A 20,542-nucleotide genomic window follows, 5' to 3' on the forward strand; every position below is an offset into this window, starting at 1 on the left:
GTTGCAGAGGGTGTTGTAGAGTGTGTTGTGAGGATGTTGCGTACCTCTCGCCCAAATCTAATCTGAACAACCGTTGCGTTGATGTTGCGTAGCATTGATTGGTTGGTTAGCGAATGGGGGCGGGGCTCAGTGGCGGCTTGTGGATGCTTCGCCACTAGGGGCGCTATACCAAACATTTTGCAAACATGTACAAGGCACGCATTGGCGAATATTATCACCATTGCCATCGATCAATATATGATCACAGTCAGTCAAATGCAACCACGTTTCCAATAGCCCAACACAAACACGCACAGCTCTCTCTCTCTCTCTCTCTCTCTCTCTCCCTCTCTCTCTCTCTCTCCCTCTCTCTATCTCTCTCTCTCTCTTTCTCTCTCTCTTTCTCTCTCTCTCTCTCAGATCGATTCAATAAGAAACACATCTGTATATATTGTCATTTTAAACAAGTTACCATTCATTGTCTGAGTGGTTATGCTCTACCCGCGGCGAAATTAGAGAGAGAGAGAGAGAGAGAGAGAGAGAGAATTAACTCACTGTTTACATGGTCCACCACTCACTGTTGTCCCGACTCCCCAGACTGTTCTTGATAAAGTGTATAATCCGCTGTTGATGATGTATATCCAGTCCACTGTCCAGACTGCCATATAGCTTGTTAGGAGTTAGCACCACACAACAAGTAGTTTGATTTCTTTGTCCATTTCCGCGTCGAACAGACTGCAAACTACCTGGCGTTCTATCGCCATGCTCTAAGACAAACTCTAACCTTAACCAACTTTGAAAGAGTGCCTAAGCTTAACCGTCTAAAGAACTTGCAGTCACGCTCTAAGACAAACAGTTACATCTCACAACAACAACTATCTACCACCAACCTAGAATAAGCTAGAATTGGAACATTAGAAAGTGGATTCGGCCAATCAGAGATCGTCTCCGCGAAATGCTGCTATGGAAAAAAATACTGGCGTCGGCCAATCAGAGAGCGTCTCCGCGAAATGCGGCTACAGACATTCTTGACGCTGAGTGCCTAGACCGCTTCAAATCGCGCCCGGATTCCAACATAATAGTCATATTTCAACGCACAACGCGTTACGCACTGATTGGCTGCTACGGATACAGCGATCACACAGTGACGCGCACTAGCCCGGGCCGAGAAATACAAAAAAAAAAAAAAGGTGAGTCACTTCCTGTTCAAGAAAACGAGTATTTATTATTTTATTTATTAACGTTATATCGTGCATTGGAAACACAAACATACTTAAAATGAGTAAATATTATTCATTTTAAACATGTTTATATTATTTATAGGGCTATAAAACAAAAAACAAAAAAAAATGTTCTTGTTATTCTCTCATATAACCAGGGCAGGGCCTGAGGGGGGGCGGCGCCCTATCGCCCCCCAGTGGCGGCCGCCACTGGCGGGGCTGTCATAGAATAATATTGGTCCCGCAGGCAGGAATACTATCCTCGAGTTAACGTAATTTATACAAATGGAAGTATTGATTTCGCGGTAATGAATCATAAAAAAAATATACCTTTTACTGGAATATGTTAGTTTCTTACACATATGTTGGATTATGTAATTGGTTTGTCATGACAAACCAATAAAAAACCGCGAATTAACCAGTGGTTATCCTATCCTAGTATGTACATTTCAACAAAGTGGAGCCGCAGGGGACTTCCATAGCATACGCCTTCAAATCCTCTTACCTTGACGATTAAAAGCCTCCACAATTTAGTAAACAGTATTCCCATGGCTGGTGTTGATATTTTACGATGCCAGCTTGTGAGAATTTGTTGTAGCCAGCCAGCTAACGTTAATGCCATTCAATGCTATCATACCCAACTAACGTTAATGCCATTCAGAATTTATTAACATAGCTACAACAACACAGTAACGTTAATATAATTACATGCATCATTGTTTACAATGAACGGTGGGGCTAATCGAAAGGACTGGACACAGACAAGTTAAACGGCAATAAATTAATTTAATATAACGGGTAGTTCGAGCTGCATTTTCGTGCCTATACGACCGCACCACAGCCACAGTGATATGCGGCTTTGACGAGCTCTCTCTCCTGCCGATTAAATTCAGCAGCTCTTCCTCGACCTCGAGTGCCTGTAGCTGCCTGCATTTGCACAACAGCGTCCATCCCTGCTGCTAGCTAACGTTAAAACTAACAAAAAGTTAGTTGTTCACCAACAATCTACAGACACCAGACACAGAACCGGACTACACAAGCAGATATCGAAGCATCATAAATACTTCCGGTCGGGGGGTTTCAAAATAAAAGAGCGACGTCTAAAGCACCGGAAATACGTTTATTTTGTACATTATCTAACGTTAAAACGAATCTAAACTAACGTTACAACTAGGGCTGACCCCTATTAGTCGACTAACCGGTCGAAAGGAGCCGTAGTCGACTAGCCAACCTCTTAGTTGAATACAAAAAAAAGAAAAAAAGATTTTATAAAAAAAAATATTTTTTTATCCTTCTTTCCAAAAGAAAAGAGGCCTAGAAGCTATGGCACGCATAGAGGCCTTTAACCCTCATGCGCAAACCTAGCCAACAACATCACATACAGGGTAGTAGGGATGGGCATTTATAAGACAAATCCAGATCGATTGATCACATGCTATACTCGAGTGATCGTGTATTACTCGTAAAGGGGAAAAAACGCAAAAATAAATATATTTATTTTTTTAATTTATTTTTATTATTATAATTTTTTTAAACTTAATTTTGTTCATTCACGTAATCATAAAAAATATTAATAATTTAAGATCGATTTTTCTCATAGCTACGAGTAATCGATTACTCACGCCCATCCCTACAGGGTAGATCGCATAACAACTGCCTAGTGTATGACATGTATGTATGTAAGAGGGAAAAATGCCTAAAGTCACAACATAATTAGTTTAAAAGTCATCTTATTTTGTTATGCAATGGTTGTTGTGTTTTTGTATTTTTTGCAAACTTGTTGATACACCTTGTGGAACTTATCTTCTAAATATAAATGAAAAACTCTTACACATTTGCTGGAAATTATTATATATTTTTTTTTCAAAAATCTTGAAAAATTACTTTTTCAATTATCTTATGAGGCTTATATTTTGTTTATTTCCTTTGGCAGTGTTTGCCTACGGAGCCACAGGAGCAGGCAAGACGCACACCATGCTGGGCTCCCAGGGCGACCCGGGGGTCATGTACCGCACCATGACGGAGCTCTTCAGCCGCATGGAGGAGGTCAAGGAGGAGAAGGTCTTCGACGTCGCTTTCTCGTATCTCGAGGTGAGCGTTTGAAATAATCTCCTGCTGCGCTTTTGATTTGCTCAAGTTGGCTGTAAATATAGAATAAGAATAGAAACCCTGTAGGGCTGTCTTAAATACTTTGAAGCTTCGTTCGATGGGCATGGGATTCGAATATGAAAATAAAATTCGATTATGTTAAATCTTATATATATATATATATATATAAACTAAAAGGAGAAAAACCTTCAAAGGAAAGAAGGGACCGCACACTCCACAGGACTCGTTTTTGCTTATTTATTGTTTGCACAACGCGTTTCGCTGTCGCTTCCTCAGGTGCTATGCAGCAGGTGTCATCAATGATCATCATTATGTATAGCATGCTCCACCCCACATCGTAATACATCAAGCCCATTGGCTACTCAATTATCACATTTAATTTGATGATTTTGCAGGATGTAATGCATACAACTCTTAGTATAAAAATGATGCATAGAGACCACATATATACATACTCATTTTTGAAAATTATATAATACAAAATGAGAGAAGTGACAAATCTTAACATATCAAGCCCATTGGCTACTCAATTATCACATTAAATTTTATCATTTTGTAGGATACATATCACTTTTATGTATAGAAATGCCTAGATACCACATACATACACAGACTCATTTTTGAAAATTATATATAATAAAGCAATATGAGAGAAGTGACAAATACCTAGGTCATTAGACCTGATAAATAGTTTAAAACAGACTTAAAACCACACCCATATAGGTTACACAGAACGGATAGTGGTTACAAAAATGGATTCAGCTCGAGGGACTCATTTAGACCATGGGGTTCCACAGAATTCAAAGTAAAAATCCAGTACGCTTCCCTTTGTAAGAGAAGCTTTACTATATTACCGCCCCTCGGTGGTAGGGTGACTCTTTCGATTCCAATGAACCTTAGAGAGGCTGTGGAACCATGATCTCTCTCCTTATAGTGTCTCGCAATGGCGTAATCCATATTGTTGTTCCTAATGGCTGCCTTGTGTTCTGCTATTCGCACCTTCAAATTTCGTTTTGTTTGTCCAACATAGACCTTACCACAAGGGCATTTCAGCATGTATATCACATGAGTGGTGTTGCAATTAATAAGGTCCCTTATTTTATATTCCTGCCCAGACTGTGGGTGGTAGAAAACTTTTGTTTTCATAGTGTTTGAACAATGGGTACATCGACCACATGGATGGTTACCACACAGCTCTGTTAGCCAGTTAGAGTGACTTACTACAGGGGATTTATACATAGAATTGACTACAGCGTCCCTTATGTTTTTTCCCCTTTTAAAACAAAATCTTGGTGGTAATGAAGAAATGTTTTTTAAAAGAGGGTCACATTTGAGTATGTTCCAGTGTTTGTCAATAATGTTTTTAACAACTTGAGATGAAGTACTATATTCTGAAACGAATGTGACTCTGTTACCAGGGGTGTCGCTTTTGTCAGATTCCAAAATAGTTTCCCTCTGTACATGTTTTGTCTTATTTCTGGCTGTGTGCACCACTGATGCCTTGTATCCCCTCTCTTCAAATCTGTTACTCATTTCATCTGCCTTCCTTTCTAGGTCTGTGGGATCACTACAGATACGTTTAAGGCGCAGGAATTGTCCGTATGGGATATTCTCTACCATACGTCTCGGGTGATGACTCTGTGCATGTAAAATAGTATTACGGTCTGTTGGTTTACGGAAGATAGTAGTGTTCAGGTTTCCCTCATTGTCAGCTGATATCCGTAAGTCTAGGAAATCAATATGTTCTCTGCTGTGTACCATCGTGAATTTTAAAGTGTGATGTGTACCATTGATATACTCCCTGAACTGGAATAACTCATCTTCCGAGCCAACAAACACCATGAGAATGTCATCTATGTACCTTTTCCAAAAAATTACATTTTTCAAGAGGGGCGAGGCATCTTGGTTGTGGATAAACTGGGATTCCCAGTGGCCCATAAATAGGTTGGCGTAATTAGGTGCAAATGCAGAACCCATGGCAGTACCCTGGATTTGAATGTACCATTTATCATCAAGCATGAAGTAATTAGATTTCAAAATAAAATTCGTCAAGCTGAGTAAAAAATCAGAGGAGACTTCATCATTTGTACCCAGAAAAAATGACATAGCCGCCAGGCCGTCCTCATGTGGAATATTAGTATAAAGACTTTCTACATCAAAGGATACCAGATATGCATTCTGTGGGATGGAAGTCTTTAACGACTTCAACACATCCCTAGTATCTGCAAGGTATGAAGGTAATGTCTTTACAATATCTTTGATAAAATAGTCTACAAATTGACTTAGAGGTTCTGATAAAGAATTGTTTCCTGAGACTATGGGGCGTCCTGGCGGGTTTGTCAGTTTTTTATGAATTTTAGGTAATAGATAAAAAACAGGTGTGACAGGGAATTCAACTTTTAGGAACTCGTATTGTTTTTTTGTGATGTTCTTACTTTTAAGTGCATCATCTAGTATTTTATCTCTGTCTGTCATTAACTGTTCAACAGGGTTGTGAAGAAGAGACTTATAAAATGCAGTATTGCTAAGTTGCCGTGTGGCTTCATACATGTAATCATTGACATTTTGTATTACAATAGAGCCACCCTTATCTGCCGGCTTGATAATAATTTTGTCATTTTTTCTCAATTCGTTTAGAGCTCTTCTTTCAACCTCAGTTACATTTTGATGCTTGATTGTCTTGTCTGATGATTTCACAAATGTCTGGATGTCTCGCTCAACTAGTTTACTGAAAGTGACCAAGGTAGGATTCAGAGTACTAGTGGGACAATAAGTTGATGATTTCTTCAATTTATTCATAGGATTAGTAGATATAGTCTGATCAGTATTTCTAAAAAGGTGTTTAAGGTGTAACAGTCTGAAAACCAGATGTGCACGAGTCCTATCTAGTTTAATATATATATATATATATATATATATATATTTTTTTTTTTTTTATAAATCAACTCTGCCCCTCTTTGTTAATTACAACAAGCAAAACCCTGTCATCCTGGTGTTTGTCCACAGCAGTGTTGTAGTACTCGATTCCGAGTCCTGGATTGATTTTCAGGACTTGTGACTCGTCTTGGACTTGAGCACTGATGACTCAGACTTGGACTCGAGCATTCACTGCATTTGGACTCAGAAGGTGCAGACGAGGACTCTGACTTGTTAATTGATAAATACAGTTGTTATTTTTAATCTTTTTTTTGTAATTGTAATCATTTGGCATAAGGTATATTTATGGCTAGTGCATTTGTTTGGCTATTGTGTCCCAAAGTAAATAAACTCCCTTTGAAACGGTGACCACTGTCATTTATGTTTAATGTAGACCTTTCTTTATTTGTACGTCGGCTCTTTGACTGCCAGAGTGGAGTGGACTCAACCTTGATGACTTGGACTCGGACTCGGACTAGGGTAATGGGGACTCGACTCGTGCGCTTCTTTGGTGACTTGGACTCGGACTCGATCACTGGGGACTTGAGACTCTAGATTTAGTGACTCGACTACAACACTGGTCCACAGTGAGCTAAACTTGTTTCCTCAAGTTCTAACCGATGTATGAAGTGAGAAAGTCTAGGCATATAATAACAATGTATATTGTCACACATTATAGAACAGATAGGTCTGATCCAGCCAGACAGTTTTTTTTATTACTGAAAGATTTGCACTACATCTCGACCTCATCTTTGCATTTTGTTTGAATTTTCTACTTTGTATTTTGTTTACTTTTTTTACAGTATGAAGCACATTATCAGGTTGCTCATACAGAACCAAGCATTTCACTACATGTACCTTATATGTGATTAATAAAACAGAACTTGAAAGAAGCCACGGCTCACTAAGCAGTCCTCTATTACGGCACTGTGGATGATATCGGGGCAACATTGTAACATGAAGTACAGAGGGCTTCAGCCTCATATCAACTTGTATTAAAGGTAGGGCTGGGTATTGCCACTGATTTCCCAAAACGATTCCATTCCGATTCACAAGGTCCCGATTAGATTAGATTTCCGATTAAATTAGATTCCGATTCACAAGTTTCAAGTTCAAGTTTCTTTAATAGTTATACAGAAGTACAGAATACTTTCATACAAAATGCTTCTTACTGTTACGCTCCAGAGACTGTGCTAGACAAGATAGTATCAAATAACATAGTATAGCATGTAATTTTAGAAGAAGAAAATGAGGTCACAGTGTTCGGTATAGACATATGTACAATGTTCTGAGTTACCATATAATATACAATACTATGCAGTGTACTAATGTACAGTACTATATAGTGCAAAGCAGAAATGGGATGAGGTACAATTTAGGTACAATTTACAGTAAGGTGTACGAGTTGTAGTGCAATCCTTCATCAATAAATATAAAGTGTGGGGAGTGGGTGCTACAGTGTGTTTGTTTAAAGTGGGTGTGTGCTATAAAGTGTGTGGAGTGGGTGCTACAGTGTGTTTGTTTAAAGTGAGTGTGTGCGTGTGGATGTGTGTGCTATGTGCGTTTGGTGGTTGTTGTTGTGTAGTGTTCATTCATTGTTCGTTTAGCAGCCTGATGGCCTGGGGATAGAAGCTTCTTCTGAGTCTTTCTGTGCTCGCCTTGAGACTCCGGTATCGCTTGCCTGACCGCAGCAGTTCAAAGAGGCAGTTGTTCGGGTGACTGGAGTCTTTAATGATTCTCTTCGCCTTGCCCTTGCAACGCTTGTTGTAAATGTTCTGGAGGTTGGGGAGCCCCCCTCCAATTGTGCGTTCGGCTGAACGTGTCACTCTTTGTAGTCTGCTTCGGTCTTGTGCAGTGCTATTCCCAAACCAGGAGGTGATGTTGCCGGTCAAGATGCTCTCTATTGTACATGAGTAGAAGTTCTTAAGGATCTTCTGACTGACTTGGAACTTCCTTAGGCGCCTGAGGAAGTAGAGGCGTTGTCGTGCCTTCTTCACAACACTGTCAATGTGTGTGGTCCATGTCAAATCCTCGGATATGTAGGCTCCGAGGTACTTAAAGCTGTTGACTCTCTCAACCGGTGCCCCGTCGATGCTGAGGGGGCTGTAGTCCTTGACCCCCGACCTCCTGAAGTCCACAATCATCTCCTTTGTTTTGCTGACGTGCAGGGAGAGGTGCCGAAGGTTCCGAATCTATTTAGATTTCCAATTAAATTCGATTCAATGGTTCAAGGAGCCCTCTAACATTTGCATTTGCACCTTACCTTAAAGTTTTGTACCTATTTCTGCATTGTACCTCACGGTTAGATTGTACCTAGGTTGTACTTTAGATTGTATATATATATGTATATTGTATATTCCTGTTTACTTACTTTTTTACTTACTTTTTTTACTGTATGAAGCACACTCTCAGGGACTCATACAGAACCAAGCATTTCACTGTTAAGTATGTGTATTTTATTGTGACAATTAATAAACAAACTTGAACTTGAAACATGTTGCATTGTTAAAAATATCAATGTTTACATTAAGAATTTACTCAAGCAGTTACATGAATGTACTTTTTATTGGAACATTGTCTTTTGCATAGACTTGCATAGTCTTCTGGGTGATGTCTCAGTAAGTGGTTTTGTAGATTTGTTGTATTTCCACAATTATTATCTATGTCTTGTCACTATAGCCAATGGAAATGCTAGAAATGGTCACGTGGGCTGGGAGAACCAATGGAAAATGCCTATCCCGAGGCCAAACTTAAGTGCCGACCCCTGGTCTACACCCTCCCCAGACCGACAGTGGGGCATGATTTTATGAATCGATAATCACTAATTCAGTTAGTTACCGTAGTTCAGAATCTGGAAATCGTTTTTTTTTTTTTTTTACCCAGCCCTAATTAAAGGGGAATGTCTCCCATTTTAAGAATTCACATATGTTCCCCCTGTGCCCTGGGCAGTGTTGTAGTCAAGTCACTAAATCTCAAGGTTGAGTCTCAAGTCCCCAGTGTTCGAGTCCGAGTCACCAAAGAAGAGCCAGAGTCAAGTCTCCATTACCCTAGTCCGAGTCCAAGTCATCAAGGTTGAGTCTACTCCACTCTGGCAGTCAAAGAGCCGACATACAAATAAAAAAAGGTCTACATTAAACATAAATGACACAGCGGTCACCGATTCAAAGGGAGTTAATTTACTTTGTGACACAATAGCCAAACAAATGCACTAGCCATCAATATCTTATGCCAAATGATTATGGCCTATTACAAAAAGAAAAACTGTATTTATCAATTAACTTCTGCACCTTCCGAGTCCGAATGCAGTCGATGCTCTAGTCCAAGTCGAGTCATGAGTTCTGAAAATCAATCCAGGACTTGAGTACTACAACACTGGCCCCAGGAAACCAATTATCATGCATCAAATGATATCCTAGATTAAAATCCTTGTTAAAATAGTCATGCACTCCCTATAACACCAGAGCTGCTCACCATATCTCGCTAGATGTTCCCCGTGTTAACACTTCCTTCGGTCAATCCTCCTTCCAATGTGCTGCTCCCAGCAGTTGGAACAAGATGCAAATTGATCCCCCCTCACTACTGTTAAGGACTCTATCACAGAGTTGTTTACTTTGACTGTTCTGCTTCATGTATGCCCCTTTCCCTTTGTAATTGTATTTGGTTGTTTTATGTGTGTTTTAATTATTTCCCTTACCTCTGTGATGTATGTATCGTCTGTCTCTTTTCTATTTATTTATTCGTGTCCCCTTTCCCTGATCGAGGGGACCTTTTGTCCTCTCATCACCAGGCCGTCATTGAAAATAAGAATTTGTTCTTAATTGACCTGCCTGGTTAAATAAATAGGTTAAAAAAAAGTATTAAAAAAGAAATGTGTTTGTGTTGTATGGCGAACCGATTATCATGCATCAAATTGTATCGTAGATTAAGCTGCTTATTACAACCCAAAGAAAAGAAAAAAAAACACTATTATGATGATGGTAAATAACCGTATCGCAGTTGGTTTCTGTCACGATGACATCCATGGGAGATGGTTTCTCATTGCTCGTTTTCAGGTGTACAATGAGCAGATCCGAGACCTGTTGGCTAATGTCGGCCCACTGGCGTTGAGGGAAGACGCCAGCAAAGGAGTGGTGGTCCAGGGCCTCACACTGCACCAGGTCAGTTACATTCACCTCACACCTGGGTAGGCTGGGCGATATGGCCTAAAAATAAAATCAATTTTTTTTTCACACCACATCCGATTTACGATTTTAATAGATTTTTTTTCTCTTAAAAACTAGAAACGCCAAGAAAATAATTCAAATAAGCTTTGTTTTTATTTGACAAAAAAAGAAAAATCAAACCAAGATGAATTTCCCTATTGCGATTGAAGTGCAAACCTAACTTTCACCAATCTCGACAAAAAAAAAAGAAGAATATACCGGTATATAAAAGGTTACTCTTGATCAAACAAAGATGAATGTCCCTATTGGGATTAATAGTGCAATAACTTGCTTTTTCACCAAACGTCACTTAAAACAAATAAAAGGTGCCTCTTGATCATCAAACACGAATGAATTTCCCTATTGGGATTAATAAAGTGCAAATCTAACTTTCACCAAACATCACTTTTTGTAAAATAAAAGGCGACTCTTGAAAAAAATCTATTTTAATTAAAAAAAATCTTCCTAAATCATGAGATCAAATTGATTCATCGCCCAGCCCTACATCTGGGGAGAAAACGCCACACGGCAAGTTCTGCGAGAATCCGGTGAACAGTAAACAGCCGGGGGAAAGTAAGCAGGAAAAAGTGATTTCCCAACGTTTTGAATGGCAGAAAATCCAATATGGCAGACTTCCTTTTGGCATAAAAAGCAATAGGGTTTTTCCTCTAGGAACGGTAAATGGTGGGCGGCTAGGTGGTGTAGTGTGCAAGGCGCTCGCCACCAATGCAGGAGACGCTGGGTTCGAGCCCAGCTCTCCGCATTGCTATCAGCTTGGCTGGTTGTTCATACTAATACAATTGGCAGTATTAGGGGGTGGGAAGCTGATGGGTGGGGATCGGACGTTGTGGACAGCGACTCCTACAGGTCGGTTGGTGCGCCTGCGCAGCAGAATCAGGAAGCGACGGGAGCGGCGTGTCCCTCCCACGCATACCCCCGACGCTGAGAGATCGCGCTGTGCAGGTGAAAAGATGCGACGGCTGCTTCCTCGAGTACCGGAGGGGACATGTGATGTAAGGCTTCGTCCACATTGCAGCCGGCTTGTGGGAGGCATGGCCTAACAGCGTTCGAAACAGGGGAGGGTAGAATTGGACGATACAAAATTGGGATGGGAGAAAAATAGAAAAAATGGGAGAAAAGGTAGATACAAAAATAAGGAACGGTAAATGGTGCATTTATATAGTGCTTTTATCCAAAGCGCTTTACAATTTGTTCCTCACATTTTTACCCGTTCACTCACACATTCACACACCGACGGCAGAGGCGACCATGCAAGGTCATCGGGAGCAATTAGGGGTTAGTTGTCTTGCTCAAGGACACTTCGACACGCTGCCCGGGAGGAGCGGGAATCGAACCGGGAACCTCCGGATTACCAGATGGCTGCTTTACCTCCTGTGGCACTGTCGCCCCTAGGAGTCATGATTGTTCACAGCAAATTTGATAAAGTATTCCATTTAATCCCGCTCACGTGCATTTCAGCTAAAGGTTCCCCCAATCCAGCAGGGGCGACAGATTGGACAAAATTGCGTGCGTTGTACCCAAGTTCATTATCCTAATTATACAGTTTTTCAATGGAACATAATTCTGAAAACAAAATACATATTCATAATAATAATAATAATGCATTTTATTTATAAGGCGCCTTTCAAGACACTCAAGGTCGCCGAAAACAAAATACATATTGCACATATTCGCTTTCAAAAGCTCTTTCTCATCTCTGATAATAACAGTTGTAACCCGAGAATCTGCCCGTAGCCCACAGAAATGACTGGATACTAGGGCTGCACGATTAACCGTAAAAAAAAATTGCGATCTCTATTCATAGACTTATGCAATCTCATTTCTTCTTTTTTTAATCCACTTTTTCTCCTTATTTTTCTATTTTTCTCCCATCCCAATTTCGTAATTCCCTCCCCTGTCTTGAACGTTGCTAGACTATGCCTCCCACTGGTCGGCTGTAGTGAGGATAGAAGCCTTGCATCACGTGTCCCCTCCAGTACACGAGGAGGCAGCCTGTCATCTTTTCACCAGACGGCTCGAACTCTCAGTGGCGAGGAGTAACGCGTGGGAGGCTCACGCTGTCCCCGATACTTCCTGTTTCTGCTGTACAGGCGTCACCCAACCAACCTGTAGGAGTCGCTGTCCACAACGTCCAATCCCCACCCACCGGCTTTCCCACCCTCTAACACTGCCAATTGTGTTAGTATGACGCCGGCCAAGCCGGAAGCAACGCCGAGCGCCTTACCCACTGCGCCACCCAGCCGCCCTATGTAATCTCATTTCTAAATGACGACGATTCTTATGTACCGGTATTTGCATTTGCTTCAAAATGGAAATCAGTTGCATTAAAAAACTCTCTCCTATTCCCCTATGCATTCACATCACACTGCATTCACGTGTTGACTTATTTGCTTCGGAACAATCCCAGTTGCGATATCAATCACACTTAACTTAAACGATGTAAAGCAAAACCATATTAATTCAACGTTCAATATATTTTCTTACTTTTGTGTTGACTTGTCGCCAGATTCCTGTTTTGGGGTTTCAGATCAGAGGTAGGAGCTGGACAACAACGGTTTCATAGCCTGAAGTCTTATAGTAGTCATACAGTCCAAAGTAAAATTTTTGTAATGCGTGTACCGGTAGCAAGGCTTTTTTTTTTTTTTTTAAACTGTTTATCCAAAATGACCGTCCACTTCATAACATTCTGACGCTAGAGTCGGGACAAAGTGGTCATTTGATGGAGCGCTTGTCATGACACCCTGAGCTGACTGACGAGAGCAAAGTGTACGCGCGTCCTGCGCATGGGCGTAAGAGATGAAAAGAGACTCGAGTTATTTTGTATGTTACAAGAGACTTTTAAGTTTAAGTCAAGCACTTTAATATATGTTGTGCTGTCTGTTTAAGAAAGAGTGCAATAAATGTTTTTATTGAAAAAATAAGAATTGTTGTGCGAGAGAATCGTGATCTCAATTCTTAGGGAGAAAAATCGTGATTCGCATTTGAGCAAGAATCGTGCAGCCCTACTGGATACTGTCGTGATATCCACTCGTTTATTCTCCTGTTCGTCGTCAGTGGAGGAATTACATGTGGTGGTAGGGCTGTACCGAATAGTTCGAAGCTTCGTTCATAATGTTGACATTCGAATTCTAAATCAACATTTTAATTTTTTATAATGCATTTTTTATTTAATTTTAATTTTATAATCTTTTTTTATGAGTCTTCATTCTGTTTAAACCAATGGGTTTTTTCTTCACAGTTGCAGATAAAGATTGGGCTACACTAATATTATAATATTATAATATTATACTATTATAGTATATGACTCGTCATAAAAATTCAAATAAAACATAATTTTATCATAAATGATGTAGCCTATCTGCATCCGCTTGGCACTCGGTGCTCCATCAAGACGTCACCATCACTTTCGTACCAACCGTTCCCTTATTCGATTATTTATGTTGACGAAACTGATTGTTATATTCATTAAAGAAAGTTGATTTAGAAAAAGAAAAAGACTAATTTAATCAGATTAATCACTTTATTCAAATTGAGGATTTAGTTTGAGGATATTTATATATAAAAAAAAATGTATTACGTCATACAATATGATTACCGGGTACAGACATTCAAAGCTTCGTTCGAATACTTCAATAGAAGCTTTGAATGTTAAAAAATGCCATTTCGGTACAGCCCTATGTGGTGGATTTCTTTTTCCAAACGTCCAACTCTCTTCTCTCCACAGCCCAAGTCTGCTGAGCACATCCTCCAGGCTTTGGATCATGGGAATCGCAACAGGACGCAGCACCCCACCGAGATGAACGCCACCTCCTCGCGCTCCCACGCCGTATTCCAGGTGAGCGTGGGAGTTAAGTCACTGCGGCCCCTTAGCGTTGTCAAACAGTCATTTTCTGTATGATCAATAGGCAATCTGACACGGGGTTCACACAAGGTCCTTGAAGTGCTTAAAGTGCTTGATCTTTGAAAAAAAGAAGTCAAGGCCTGGAATTCCTTGAAAACAGCCAATCTTTTAACAAGGTGCTTGAAATTCAAATCAACCATTTGCATTGAAAATTTAGTTCATCCATGCTATAAAAAAATTCTGAATCAAGAAATCAAATTTTTTTTAATTTAAAGCGTAACTAATTGTCGGAAATTGGTTTTAAGTCATACATATTGGATCAGATTTTTCTTTCTATAAAAAACAGCCTTTAAAAGTGAATTGTGTCCTTTTTAAATGCCCTTTTAAAATAAAAAAATAGTGCTTGGAAAAGTACTTGAAAGTACTTTAATTTCATTTAGCAATGTCTGGGAACCCTGCTGTGACAGCTTTGTGTTTTCGTCGTCCCCCCCCAGATCTACTTGAAGCAGCAGGAGAGGACGGCCAGCCTCAATCCCAACGTCCATAAAGCCAAGTTGAGCTTGATTGACCTGGCGGGTTCAGAGAGGGCCAGTGCTACCAACGCCAAAGGGGCGCGCGCTCGGGAGGGCGCTAACATCAACCGGTCCCTCCTGGCCCTGGGCAACGTCATCAACGCTCTCGCCAACCCCTTGGTGAGTTAGAAATGTACAAATCAAAAAGTGTATTTAGTAGGCTGTCAAAGTTAATGCTTTAATTTTGGAGATTAATACAAATTATTTAAAGCATTAAAATAAATTAATCTAGATTAATCTATGGAGTGACAAATCTTCAAAGTTCTAAACTTTCAGCAGTATATTTGCTTGTTCTTTTTTTGCATTGACTCATGCTCCTTTTTGAAAATCATCTGACATGAATATAGAACACATTTTTGTTGTTAATATGATTTATATTACTGGTAGTTCATACAAGACATTATCGTCCTCTAAGCCAATCTGCACTTTAACATAGGCCTGGGTTGTTTTTATTTCTGTTAGCGCCGTGGATATAAGAAAGTGGTCAATGTTGATGGTTTTGTTGAACATTTGTATTTCACAGGAGAGAAACTGTATTCAAAGAAAGCTATTAAAATAGTATTTGAATCTAAATATACTTTCTTTGTGTTGATTTTACATTAATTCCATGATTTTACTCAAGTAAATATCTGTTACAAGCTTCGGTCTTAAGTAGAAAAATGATATTTTTAATCTAGATGAATCTATATTAATTACAGAAAATTGTGAGATTAATTAGTTACATTTGTTTTATCTATTGACAGCAGTAGTATTTAGTGAGTTACTATTCATAAGCTTACACAGTGGGTAAAATGGTACTCCGTGGAAATAATGCAAGATGGCTAGCTGCTAGAATTTCACCCCCCAACCGAAGAAAAAGATGACACATTGAGGAGGCTGACAATGATGCTCTTGATACAAAAACATAAATGTTTTGTCGGTGGTGTATCCTTTTCAAAAAGAGAGTCGACGTTTGGCAAGGCCGCTGTGTGTTGCATCTCTAAACCGCGAGACTGACGTGCCTTTCCCCCTGAGCATCGCTGCGATGGCTTTGTTCTTCGCCTTTTGTTGTAAACGGCTTAGACTGCACGCAATCGCCTTAATTTCACACACTGAAGGGATTATAGGTCATTTACATTTTTCTATCCTGTTTATTAGCTCATACCACAGAGGGTGGGTTTTTGGATAGAAACTCTTTAGATGTGATTATGTTCCAAAAAATTTGATACAGTGCAAGCTTTTGTTTGTTTTGTGTGCTTTTCACGCATACTTTTCAGTGGAATTTTGGCTCCTACAATATCAATGCTATCTCTGACGAAAATATACTGAATTGATTTAGCTCACCCCTCCCCCGCCCCTAACGGCGAGGCTCTGGTCTTAATTTATCCTGCCTACTGGTATACCAATAATGGTATCGATAATAGCCCTAATGTATTCATCCTTGGTATTGGTGGACCTACAGATACCACAAACTGCTCCGTGAAGAAACCCACGCCCATTGCCAAGAGAGTCTTAACATGCCTTGCCTATACATACTTAACTTACACTATGGAATTACACATTACAAATGTATTACATGGCCCCTAATGGCCAACTTCAACAGATCTGTGTCCCTTTGATGGGAGCTCCAGGTATTGACAATGCCGATGCTACATAGCTACATGCTACATGGCCCCTAATGGCCCCCACAGCCCAACGTGTAGATGGATAGGCAGCAATTGCCAGCGTATCACCAGGGTTATCAAGTGGTCACCTCCCTTCACTTCACAATGATACTGAAATTATGTTTTGCCTACTTTAGCAGTTACACAATTGGAAGAATGCCATTTTATTGGACAACCATACTGTAATAATACTACATTAATGTATACAAATAATGTGGGGGAAATGGTTTGTTTGTGTGTGTGTTGTGTATATATATATATATATATATATATACACACACACACACACACAGACAGGCAGTGCTTTTAATAGAATATTGTAGTAGCCAACATTTTCTATATACTGTATAGAAAGATATTGGTACATTGTATCTGCAAGAGTTATTAGTGCACCCGTCCTTCCCTCCTTTATTGGATGATTGATTGTAATTTTCCATCATGTGCCTGGCGTTATATTCCCCTGATGCAGCCCTTTCCAGCGTGCATAAAGTAGGCGGCCACTCTCCCTTTGACTGGGGAAGCCTGGAGTCAACGGAGTATTTGGGTATTATTTCATGCTAGTCGCATACATTAACCTGTCAACGAGTCATCTCGGTTTACCCCCCGGTCCCCTGGGACCGGACACGAGCGGGCCGCCACGTGCATTTAGGAAGAAACGCTGCACAAACGTGCCACCGCCACGGACGAAATGTGATCCGTCCCCACCATCCTGCTTCATTTCCTGGGGAGAATGATACCTTGAAGTCCTCGCTGAGGCGGTGCTGGAGTCTGGTCTGGTCCCCCGTGTGGTGGTTGTCTCTCTCGCCTCGCCCACTCTCCCTCCTCCTCTCCAGAGGCTCCCGGTGCTCCAGTGGACCCTGGGGTCCAGCTCTGATTAACAGAGATCTGGGCTTAATTGGGACGGGCCAAAATCTTGTGTTTCCTCCCCTAGGATCTGAAGGAAAACACAAGGCCTTTGAATCCAGATGTAGGTCTAGGCTTTGTCTCGGGAGACTAACCGAGGCAGCTGTAAGAACCCCCCCCCCGTTAGAGATCATTTACCCCATCTGCGTTTCTGCATCCTGTGAAATTGACCTATCTCAAGCCCCGGCCTCTTTGCTTGATCCTCCAATCGCAACTGTTGCTTCCCTCTTAACAAACTTTGTTTGAGAAAAGAGGGGGCGGGTTTTGAGATAGGTCTCTACCCTGTCATTTCGATCTCCATGAGATTGTGACTCACCTATGCAGCTGCCGTCGTAGTCTTCTGTGCCACCACCAGTATAGGCTGAGCTGTATTCAAAGACCAGCAGTCTGCACAGTGCCGGCGGACCGGCGTTATCGGTGTCCCGTTTCCTCCGTCGTGGGCTTCGGTAACCCTAACCCCAACGCTCCGTATTGAGGTTGCTTTCCAATTAGGTTTGATGCTCCCTGATTCAAACCACAGTTTACGGTAATCTGAATGAGCTTCACTTATGTGGTCCAGCAGAGCAAACCCATTGCTGGAGTTCTAGGAGCTGATGTTTGTGAGCTGTAGTTTTTCTTTCTTTTTCTTTTTGGTTTAGTCTTGGGTGGGTTTTCTGTCGGCACCCATGATGGGTTTTCCCCCTGGTTGATTGTTGGAAGGATTTTCTATCATTATTTTTAGCAACATTTGTTGTTTGTATTTAGTAATGTAGTGCAGCCACAGTCCAGCGCCTGGGACCTAATGCTAATGCTGGTAGTGGTACCATGGTCGAGGGCCTGGGGCAGACTCCAATTCTAATGCTGGTACCACAGTCCAGCGCCTGGGACCGACTCTAGTGCTAATGCTGGTACCATGGTCGAGGGCCTGGGACTGACTCCAGTGCTAATGCTGGTACCATGGTCGAGGGCCTGGGACCTAATGCTAATAGGGCAGGGGCCAACTCCAGTGCTAATGCTGGTACCATGGTCGAGGGCCTGGGACCTAATGCTAATAGGGCCTGGGGCAAACTCCAGTTCTAATGCTGGTACCATGGTCGAGGGCCTGGGACATAATGCTAATGCTGGTACCATGGTCGAGGGCCTGGGACCGACTCCAGTGCTAATGCTGGTACCATGGTCGAGGGCCTGGGACCGACTCCAGTGCTAATGCTGGTACCATGGTCGAGGGCCTGGGACCTAATGCTAATGCTGGTACCATGGTCGAGGGCCTGGGACCTAATGCTAATGCTGGTACCATGGTCGAGGGCCTGGGACCTAATGCTAATGCTGGTACCATGGTCGAGGGCCTGGGGCTTAATGCTAATGATGGTACCATGGTCGAGGGCCTGGGACCGACTCCAGTGCTAATGCTGGTACCATGGTCGAGGGCCTGGGACCTAATGCTAATGCTGGTACCATGGTCGAGGGCCTGGGGCTTAATGCTAATGCTGGTACCATGGTTGAGGGCCTGGGACCTAATGCTAATGCTGGTACCATGGTCGAGGGCCTGGGACCGACTGTAGTGCTAATGCTGGTACCATGGTCGAGGGCCTGGGACCGACTGTAGTGCTAATGCTGGTACCATGGTCGAGGGCCTGGGACCGACTGTAGTGCTAATGCTGGTACCATGGTCGAGGGCCTGGCACCGACTGTAGTGCTAATGCTGGTACCATGGTCGAGGGCCTGGGACCGACTGTAGTGCTAATGCTGGTACCATGGTCAATGGCAAGAGCACCAGGAGTAATCATCAAATGCTAGAAACATGGCCGTCAAATTGCTCCACTGTCAGATTGGCGTTTGATTATGAAAAATAATCATCCTGTCTGATCCCAGCTTAAAGGACCATACCATACCAAAAAATCTGCCATTACTGGAGATTGCCCAAGTCTTTAACTCGTGTTGTGTTTGGTGTGTTTTAGCTGATCTCAGCGTAGCTTACTAAATGTCTTTCACGGTGCCATTGGAAAAAAGAAAAAAAAGTATTTCTATTCTATTCTCTCATTTGATACCGAAATGCTTTCTCCGAGAGCAAAGAAGGGTTGAAGCGCCAGCTATACGTCATTCGTTGCGTTGCCAAGCTGGTTGATAGCCTACTCCATTTGAAATTCCATAGCAACGATACATCTTTAGGAAAAAGAATTCTATGCAAAGTTAACTGAAATCGAATCAAATAAAAAATAAAAGACCCTAGAATTGTCTGTATTCATCCTATATTTTTCCCGACGATGCAACTTGCTGTATAAACGCAATAATACACTCGAACCAGTGGAATATCAGGAATATTGCCACTCTGTGATGCCTACGCATCTATTGGATGAGAAGCACGTTCAGCCACAGACTCATACCCCCTCCCCGACACACCACTAAGGGCTGCACGATTTTGGGAAATAATCGAATTGCGATTTTTCTGACAGATATTGCGATTGCGATTAAATTTGCGATTATAACATTTTTTTTTAAGCAGCCCCACAGAGGTTTATTGTAAAATGCGGCTTGTATCTGGCCTACGTGGTGGGTCTGTTCGGGACACCGAGCCTGAAAATGTTTCTTTTTACCTGGGAATCGATACTGGTACCCAACGGTACCTTTTTTCTGTACTTTACTCTCCCTCTCTGAAGTTTAAACTTCACAACACACAATCTAAAATCCCTTACCTCCCTTTCCCAAACCGTTCCTACAACAATAACAACAACTTGCAAAGGAGATCTTGTATCTCAATGGGACTTCCTGGTTAAAAAAAAATATATATATATATTGCGTTTTATTTTTTATTTTTTTTGCTAATGGCATCATTTCAAATTTCGATTTAAAATCGATTAATCGTTCAGCCCTACTAACCACCTCGGCCAGTCCTTTGTACCAGCAATGGGCCGGGACCACTGCCAGCAGCCGGAGAACTAACGGCAGCAGAACTCGAGAACTACTGGGAATGTCTGACCAATGAGTGTCTGACTCCCACCTAAACTGCACGGACTACAATGTATAATGAATGACGTATATCACGCCAGTTAGGGTACCTTATGAATTCGGCACCTGTGTATACTGTATACTTTACTTACTCACAGTATATATTTAGATTATAGTGTTTATTGTAACCATATGTATTGTAATATATAAT

The 20,542-nt window shown here is 41.4% G+C and overlaps 1 protein-coding gene across 1 annotated transcript in view; it reads left to right on the forward strand.

Annotated features, from left to right (window-relative positions):
- Positions 1–20,542, forward strand: part of kif18a (kinesin family member 18A) — a 162,416-nt gene that overhangs the window by 21,003 nt on the left and 120,871 nt on the right. The window contains exons 3-6 of the mRNA XM_084308238.1: positions 3,133–3,290; positions 10,277–10,381; positions 14,172–14,282; positions 14,783–14,980. Coding sequence (XP_084164364.1) covers positions 3,133–3,290; positions 10,277–10,381; positions 14,172–14,282; positions 14,783–14,980 — 572 coding nt within the window. The remainder of the gene's footprint in view (positions 1–3,132; positions 3,291–10,276; positions 10,382–14,171; positions 14,283–14,782; positions 14,981–20,542) is intronic.

Source organism: Notolepis coatsorum (assembly GCF_963971535.1).
Source record: "Notolepis coatsorum genome assembly, chromosome: 2".
NCBI classification, from domain to species: domain Eukaryota; kingdom Metazoa; phylum Chordata; class Actinopteri; order Aulopiformes; family Paralepididae; genus Notolepis; species Notolepis coatsorum.